This window comes from Myotis davidii, unplaced genomic scaffold (assembly GCF_000327345.1).
Source record: "Myotis davidii unplaced genomic scaffold, ASM32734v1 scaffold96, whole genome shotgun sequence".
Taxonomy (NCBI): domain Eukaryota; kingdom Metazoa; phylum Chordata; class Mammalia; order Chiroptera; family Vespertilionidae; genus Myotis; species Myotis davidii.
In genome coordinates, this window is record NW_006289416.1 from 3001781 (window position 1) to 3010838 (window position 9058).

General features: G+C 38.4%; 1 protein-coding gene and 1 long non-coding RNA gene across 5 annotated transcripts in view; one reads left to right on the top strand and one right to left on the bottom strand.

Annotated features, from left to right (window-relative positions):
* The window catches only part of LPIN2 (lipin 2), a 90205-nt gene that overhangs the window by 50581 nt on the left and 30566 nt on the right, over positions 1–9058 (top strand). For all 4 annotated transcript variants that reach the window (XM_015562700.1, XM_006761862.2, XM_015562701.1 and 1 more), the window contains 2 exons: positions 1357–1452; positions 4695–4996. In XM_015562700.1, coding sequence (XP_015418186.1) covers positions 1357–1452; positions 4695–4996 — 398 coding nt within the window. The remainder of the gene's footprint in view (positions 1–1356; positions 1453–4694; positions 4997–9058) is intronic.
* Positions 4916–9058, bottom strand: part of LOC107182807 — a 7910-nt gene continuing 3767 nt past the window's right edge. The window contains exons 2-3 of the long non-coding RNA XR_001513540.1: positions 7493–7498; positions 4916–5002 (exon numbers count right to left, since the gene is read on the bottom strand). This is a non-coding gene — a long non-coding RNA (uncharacterized LOC107182807). The remainder of the gene's footprint in view (positions 5003–7492; positions 7499–9058) is intronic.

The following is a 9058-nucleotide window of genomic DNA, read 5'->3' on the forward strand; positions in this document are numbered from 1 at the left end:
ATTTTTTTAATGTTAATTCTGCCAGTTCATGAACATGGTATATTCTTCCACTTGTTTGTATCTTCCTCCATCTCTTTTTTTAACGTCCTGTAGTTTTCTGAGGACAAGTCCTTTATCTCCTTGTTTAAGATTATTCCTAATTAATACTCTGTAAATTGAAGTCAACTTCTAACTTTTCAGCCTTTGAACTTTCAATGTCATAAAGTATCTTTGAGAGTTCCTATAACCTGAACATTTTTTGCCTATGTCACTTTCCTCAGGACCATCTTCATCGTTTTCGTCACAACCACTTTCCTTCTATTTGTGGATAAGCTCACCTTCACCAAGTTCCTTGGGCTGCACATTTGAGTCTCTTGAATGGCAGCAGGGTCACTGTTCCCACCATCAGCTATTTCTTCTTCATTTTAAAAAATATCTTCATCCAAAGACATATTTAGAAAGAGGAAGGGAAGGGTAGGGAGACAGGGGAGAGAGAGAGAAAGAAGCATCGATGTGAGAGAGGAACAGCGATAGGTTGCCTTCCATATGTTCCCCGACTGGGGGATCAAACCTGCAATCCCGGTATGTGCCCTGATCAAGAATAGAACTGGCAGTCTTTTGATGTACGGGGCAACGCTCAACCACCTGAGCCACTCTGTAACTGTTTACATTTCATTTGAGTTTTACTTCTAATACTATTACTCTTTTTTTCTGTACTGCACTTTGATTTTGGTCAGTTTCCTTTTTCAATTATTCGTTTTTATAAAATGTTACATGAGTTTATCACTGGAGACAAGGAGGCAACACAACTCTGCTTTATTGTCTGAACCGAGTAACAGTGCTAGGACCAGTCACCAACAGACTTTGAAAAAGTGACAAGATAGGTTATTGATCGTGATGGGCATCTATTATTTATGTAGTGATTTGTGGACAGAAGAGCTGGCAGTGAAATTTGTACTTTCTGTAGTTACTCACAGTTAACATACATTGGTAACTGAAATTTGTGTTTATCTGAACTGCGCAAAGGGAGACATACCTGTGTTATAACTCTGAAAGTGCTCAGATGTTTGTTTACAATTATGTTCCCCCTATTCTATGATATTTGGGAATTAAATAATTTAAAATGTTTATATGTTATAAAAATAGATGATAAAACATTTTCTTTCAATCCCTGATTACCATCCCCTCCCACACTATCCCCCAAGGTTTGTTTGGGGTTTTTTAGGGGTGGGATATGGGGCAGGTAGCATTGTTTCTCTGGGACTGTCACTCTAGGAACTTCATTACTAAGTTTGACTTGAGAATCCAGAATTTAGCCTTAGTTTAGCCTGAATGAAAGACTCTTAATGCTAAATTGCACTTTGTTTCTCCTTTTAGATTGATATAGAAATCAATGGTGATGCAGTGGATCTTCATATGAAATTGGGTGACAATGGAGAAGCTTTCTTTGTGGAGGAGACTGAAGAGGAATATGTGAGTTCTAGTGGGTCATATCCACTTTATTCATTGTATTCAGGCCTCTGATGCATATCCCCAAACAGAAATATTCAGTTTTCATGGTTAGTTGTACGTCAGAAAGGAGCTGGAGGAGTGGAGAAGGATCTTTTCTCCATGCCAGATTTCAGGGTTCAGAGAGAATGCAGAAGGCCTTCATACTTGCTTTGTTTTAATAAGGAAAGGCACATCTTTTTCTCTAACTTTAATGAGCTTTCTTATTTAGTGTCTGTTACAGTTTATACCTTGACTTGAATACATTTGAGTTCTGCCTAAGTAATCGAAGTGTATCTCTTCAAATTATGTGTGTGTTGGTACACATGTGACCTTTAAACTTGGAAAGCAAGTTTACCATTTTGATTTGGGACATTGTATCTCAAACCTTGAATAGTCATGGTGAAGTTCATTATGGTCTCAAGGGAATTAAATCAGCCTATACCCTTTATAAGCAATTACTGCATGCTTGGCTTCTTTAAGCAAGAGAGCACAACTTGTCCTTACCAACACACATTCCCTCCTCCTCCTACCCCAACCCCCTTCCCCATCCTCTCCTTCTCCCTCTCTCCCCATCCTACTCCCTCCCCTTCCCTCCCTGCCTCTCTTTCTCCCTCCCCTTCTCCCTCCTGCCTCCCCCTTTTCCCCCCTTTCCTTCCTCTCCCTCTTTCCCCCTCTCTTTCTCTACCCCTCTTCTCCTCTCTCCCTCTCCTCTCCTTTGTATCCATTGATTTGAGTTAGTAGTAAACTATCCTTAATAGATTTAATGAGGATCTTTTAAAAAATTCTTAGAACGCATTGTTAAATCTTTCATTATCTATATCTCTATCAGCCTAAGTGACCATTTGACTGTCCAACTGGTAGCTATGATGTGCAATGACCACCATGGGGCAGATGCTGCAACCAGTAGCTATGACACGCACTGACCACCAGGAGCTGCCAAGCTGCAATGACTTGGCAGCTGTGGTTGTCAGGTGACATACCCAGAACCAGAGAGGAGGGAGCCCGATTCTGGGGTGTGTCACTCAAGAATTGCCCTCTCACAATCCAGGACCCCTTGGGGGGTGTTGGAGAGCCGGTTTTGGCCCAACCCCCACAGGCCAGGCTGAGGGACCCCACCGGTGCACGAATCCATGCACCAGGCCTTTAGTAAAGAATAAAATCTCAGATCACTATGGCCCATGAGGCTTAGTTGGTTGAGCATTGTCCCATGCACTGAAAGGTCACAGTTTCAATTCCAGGTCAGGACACATAACTAGGATGCAGGTCTGGTCCCCAGTGTGCGTGCTGGAGGCAACTGATGTTTCTTTCTCATTGATGTTTCTCTCTCTCTTGGGGGGGTGTCGAGGCAGACGTGGTTAGGGCGATCAGGCCAGCAGGGGAAAGCAGTTAGGGGGTGATCAGGCCAGCAGGGGAGCAGTTAGGGGCGATCAGGCTGGCAGGGGAATGGTTAGGGGGCAATCAGGCCAGCAGGCAGAGGTGATTAGAAGCGATCAGGTCAGCAGGCAGAGGTGGTTAGAGGCGATCAGGCCAGCAAGGGAGCAGTCGGGGCATCAGACCGGCAAGCAGAGGTGGTTAGGGGCAATCAGGCAGGTGAGCGGTTAGGAGCCAGCGGTCCCAGATTGCAAGAAGGATGGAGAGGGTGCACACCGGACTGAGGGACCACCCCCCCTCCCGTGCATGAATTTCGTGCACCGGGCCTCTAGTATACATATAAAGAGATTATCATGTAAAAAAAAAAAAATTACAAGTAAACTTTATAACAAAAACCATTAAATTAAAAGACCTCTGGATGTCAGAGACCACAGCCTGTCACTTTGATAATATCTTATCATTGCAGTTTCTCTTTAAGTATGTGTTGTTGGTGAATACAAATTTTACTTGGGAAAACAAAACTTTGGCCTTGGTGTAATATATTTACCAAACCTAAATTCAAATGCTTGATTTAAAACAATTATGGAAACCCACTTATTTTCAGTATATTACATAAAGAGTGTTCTGAATTATATGAGGCTAATTTGGCTCTCTGTTACCTACCTTCCATTTCCTCCATGATATGAAAGAATGAAGCAAATGATTATGAAGTTAATTTCCTGAACACCAGACTTGATCATTTATTTAATAATAAAGAGTTTATTTCTAATCGTTGGGATTTATTTTCTTCTTTTTAATTCCTAAAAGGGTATCTTAAATGTTTTACGATTTAAAAATCCACTAATTTTATTTGTTACAGAGTATTGTTTCTGTTATAATCATCTTCCTCCATCTTCAATTAATTTGGCAAACACAAGCATTAAGTATAAATTTTACCATAGTTTCTCCACTTAACCCAGTGGTTCCCAACGGGGGCACACGCCCCAAAGAGGGGGCAATTTAACTTTTAAGGAGGCGAATTTGAGAGTGAGTTATTAACAGTGAATTTTTTGGTTCAAGGGGCCTCGTATACAGTATATAAATGTATATTTTGACATATTTATGCATGTCAGTTCTCTATTATGTTTTGAAACTTTATTTGGTATTTTTTCATGTCCCTTCATGTTACTATTTTTTTAAACAATTTCTTAGTGATTTCTTCCTCAGTACTTTAACTGACCTTTCCTTTTTTTATTTTTCTCTTTCATGGATACCATATTCTTTGGAAGCTTGTTTAGACCAAGTTAATGGCCTTTTAGGCTTCCTCCATGTGAATAAGAGTTCACTTTTTGAATAATAAGAATTATATGTCACAGGATGGGCATCAGGATTTTATAGATGCTTAGGTGGGGCATGGCCAAAAAAAAGTTGGGAACCACTGTCCTATTGTCCGTTGTCTGATGGGATATTTTTGTCCTTGCCTTCTGCTTTGTCCGTTTTTACTGTTCTTTGTAAGTTCTTTACAGATGCTTTGTAACACTTCCTTGGAATTCATCTGCTGCTGCTTTGAATTTCTTTTTACAGATAATTTAATTGGCTTTGCTTTAATCATAGCTTTCATGTTCCATGCTGTCTTGGCATAATGGTTCCTCCAAACATATTAAGTTATGTGGACCAAAGTGAGCTAATAAAGCTGAGTGCAATAAAGTAAAGACCTATTTAGAGTGGGCAGTGCCCCAGTTCATTGTGACTTTCTTGCCTTCGGGGACTATTGTTTCTGCCACTGTGAAAATTTAGATACGCAAAGAATTTATTATTATTTTGGTTGTCCAATTTGCCGTGGACAACTTTTCTTTCTTTATGTTCTCTTTAAGGAAAAACTTCCTGCTTACCTTGCCACTTCACCAATTCCTACCGAAGATCAGTTCTTTAAAGATATTGACTCCCTTTTGGTAAAATCGGTTGGAAATGAAAGACCATCTCAGAGTTCCAACATCTCGCACATCTTGGAAACAGAGACGGTTTTTACTCCAAGTTCTGTGAAAAAGAAAAAAAGAAGGAGAAAGAAATACAAACAGGACAGTAAAAAGGAAGACCAGACAGTTTCCCCTGCTGCAGAAGACACTATGGATATGGATCTGAGCTCTGATGATGACAAGGGGGCCCAGTCAGCAAGGTAGGGCTCTCAGTCTGGGAGGGCTCTTTGTGCAGATGCCAGATGTTCATGCATGCTCCAAACAGAACACAGCTAAAGTGAGAAGCTGTTTCTTTTATGGGTCTACAGTATGAGGTTTGGACTTGTTTTTCCCCTTGACAGTTTGTTGTGGAATCAAGTAGGAAAGGCTTTTTTTTTTTTCTTTCCATAACTCGACAAAATTTGCCATCAGACATCCTGCGGTAGTGCTCAAATATCATTTAAAACAGACTGGCAGTGTGTGTCTTTTCATCCAGTAAGTTTCCAAAAGCCAATAAATTGTAAGTCTCAAAGAAGATCTGAACTAGTGACTTACCTCTGGGTACGCAGATACAAACATCAGGACTATTTATTTCCTAACCCAGTGGTCTTGTGCTTAGTATCTCACCTATTCCTGAGAATTATTAAAAAGAAGAAGGGGGAAAAAACGATTTAAAAATATGAACAATAAAATGTCAATAAACACATATATGTCAACAAATGAATCTAAAAAAAGGAAATGAAGCAAAACAGAAGCAGAATCATAGATACAGAGAACATTTTGTTGGTTGCCAGATAGGAGGAGGCTTGGAGGTGAAAAAAAGTAAAGGGATTAAAAAATACAAATTGGTTTTTACAGATAGTCATGGGGATGTAAAGTACATTATAGGGCATATAGTCAATAACATTCTACTAACTGTGCATGGTGTAGGATGGGTACAGACTTACTGGGATGATCACTAAGTTATATATAATGTCTAATCGCTGGGGTGTACATCTGAAACTGATATAATATTGTATATCAACTGTAATTGAAAAATAAAAAAATGATTAAAAAATTTTAAAAAAACACCCTAGTAAGTTAAAAGAGGAAAGAAGGGTTTTGTTTTGTTTTAAGTGAGAAATCTTGATGACTACTTATTCACCAGTTCATTAGATGCAAGTTTTCAAGTCAGCAATGTCTGGGGACATGTATTTTTTCATTTAAGATTGTATTTTTAGATTATCTCTCACCTTTTATACTCAGTGGTTGCACTGGCACAGGAAGGATCATAGGTGTGTCAGTGGGGTGCTTATCTTCATTGGTAACCATTGAACAAGAAGCTGCTGCCCACAAGCATCCCTAAATTTTCAAATCTTATGAGAATTGGGGTGGGGGAGGATGACATTGTGACATGTGTGCTGGTCCACTTGTATCCTTTCATCTCAGCTGCTGAAAAGAGATTATGCCGTACTTCCTGGGAAAATAGTGCTTTAAAGTTCTCGTCATGAAAAATAATTTTTGTCTCTAGTTATAGAAACCAAATATATACCAATTGTAAACTCTGTTGTGACCTAGTATATGCTTGATTGACCAAGTCTTTGTTTTAAATGGTGAAGTCAGGAAAAAAGTGCTATTATTGTATTACTAGAGGCCTGTTGCACGAAAGATTCATGCAATAGGCCTGGGTCCTGGGTGCCGGAGGAAAACTGGTGCTGCTCCGGCCAGAGCCGCCTTCACAGCCCTCGCTGCTCCGCCTTCAGTCTTCGCTTCGCAAAGTTACGTATGCAAATTAGCCGCCATCTTTGTTGGTGGTTAATTTGCATATCTCGCTGATTAGCCAATGTGAGGCATAGCGAAGGTATGGTCAATTTCAATCTTTGTCTATTAGATAGGATAGTTATACTCTGTTAATGAATAACATAGTATAATAATCCCTTTTTGGCAAAACTGTTAACTTATTTTCCAAAACTTTAAAATCTGGGTTGTAAATTCTGGAAAAAAATTCTATATGTGATAGTAATTTTTAATATATGAACTCCTTTTCTGCCCATCTTTTATTACTCAACTACCATATTTGAGACATTCTTTCTCAGTCTTCCCACACTGTAGATTTTTACTTCAGTTCTTCTGGAATACAGAATTCCTCTGTTACAACTAAACAACAGAAAAAAGCAAAAAGTACTTTAGATTCTACACACCAGTGTAAACTATACCTAACAAAAATTTAAAATAATTCAGCTGATTTTTTTTTTTTTTTTGGTCAGTGTCAAAACACTAGCTGGGAAGAGCTTAATTAAAGTCCCAAAGAACTTTAAGCTAATACAGAGTACCATAGTTTCTTAAAAAGAGACTCTTAATCTTTTCTTCCTGCTTCCAGTCTCTTAAGGGTTATTTGTCTTTTCCTTTCCTAAGAGAATATACTAGGAGACCCTTTGAGATCTTTTATTATTTGATTTTGGTTCTATTAACAACAGTGTAAACAGTTCCTTTAAAAGTTTTGATTTATTTATATTAAAATGTGTAGTGGGCAGGAAATGTATTCTTTTGACAAAAAACTCAAAATACACATGCATCTAAATTTTATGTGGATTAGCATTAATAATCCCTTAAGTGCCTTAATTCCTGGAAATGTTTTTGCCAACTAAAATTCTAAGTTCCACCAGGAAGGATCCTGAAGTAAGACTTTCATCTTCAAAGTTTTGTTGACGAGTGTTCAACAAAGTCCTTTGTATAACATAGAACTAAGTTTAGAACTCCTGAACAACCTGCAGCTTTATTTTTATTTTTTTTCTATTTTTCAATTACAGTTGACATTCAATATTATATTAGTTACAGGAAAACAGCATAGTACCAACCTGGGAAGTTAAAACATTTCTGAAACATATGCGAAGTCATCTACTAGATGCACAAGAATTATTCTAGAGGAAGTTTGTAAATGAGTGCTGCAGGTGGACACTTCACAAAAATATTGGTGAATGCCTTCCTTCTCCAGATTGTGTGAAAGGCTGCACCAACCAAATCTGTTGGTGTACTGATTTGGTCTACAGTGACATGGTTGCCAGCTTCTCTGTTTAAACAACAACCTTGCTTGCTTGGCATATCAGAATGCATGTAAACTAGGGCCTTGTAACAATTTTCATGAGTTTAGTGGTTTGCCTTTTCTGTAGGTACCAGTGAATCATAGATGCTACCACTTGGAGGAACACTTTCCTGAAATTTCCTTAAAACAGGATCTGCTTAATTATGCAGCCAACAGATATTAGGAGTTTTAAAAGACAAGAGGAACAGTTGTGAAAGTTCAGGTCATATACTGAAATAAGTGCTAAGCTGATAAAAGGTAGAAAACTGAACCAGTTAAACTTCTGATTGTGGAATAGCGACTTCCTGATCACCCCAGGCCTTCATTTTCTTAATCTATGAAATAAGGGAATTAAGCTACATGGTTTGCAAGGTCCTTTCTGCTCATTATTTAGATTCTAAAATAATTTGGATGAAGATATTTAGGGTCAGAAGTATTAACATCACATTAAGTGACACGTTAAAGAATCTGAAAGAAAAAAATATAGAAAGTCTACGGTCTTTGCAGTAGTGAGACCTAGAGCTATATGGTATTGGAATTTGGAACTTTTAAAAAAATATTTTTGTTGAATTTAGAGAAGAAAGGAGAGAGATAGAAACATCAGCGATGAGAGAGAATCATTGATCGGCTGCTTCCTGCTTGTCCACACTGAAGATCAAGTCCACAACCCAGGCTTGTGCCCTGACAGGAGTCTAACCATGATCTCCTGGTTCATTGGCTGACGCTCAAGCACGGAGCCACACTAGCTGGGTGGAATTTGCAACTTTTAAATATCTTACCCTCCTTAGCTCCTACCACTTAGGAAAGAAATTATGTTTCTAGAGAAGATACCTAAAATAAATGATTTTATTTTGATAGATACCATTCTATTTAAACTCTTTTCATTCATAACAGAATTAAGGTTAATTAAGGCTCCTGAAGAAGGCAAATGAAAGACGGCATCATTCTTTAAAGCAGGTTACTATATCACAAGGTAAAAGAAACTCAATTGGTGGAAATTGGAGTTTTAAACTACACAGAGCTTTGTGTAAGCTGTACCTAATGAACCTCTGTCCCTTCCTAAAATTGGACTTTCGGCTTAAATATAGTACAAAAGCCATGTTTGTCCTTCCAGAGGATGTGCGGACATACCAGATGTACCGGTTAATAATGCGGATTTTGTAATCAAAGAAAACAGGATAATTTCAAGAGAAACATCAAAAGTGTTTTATTCAAAGAACCA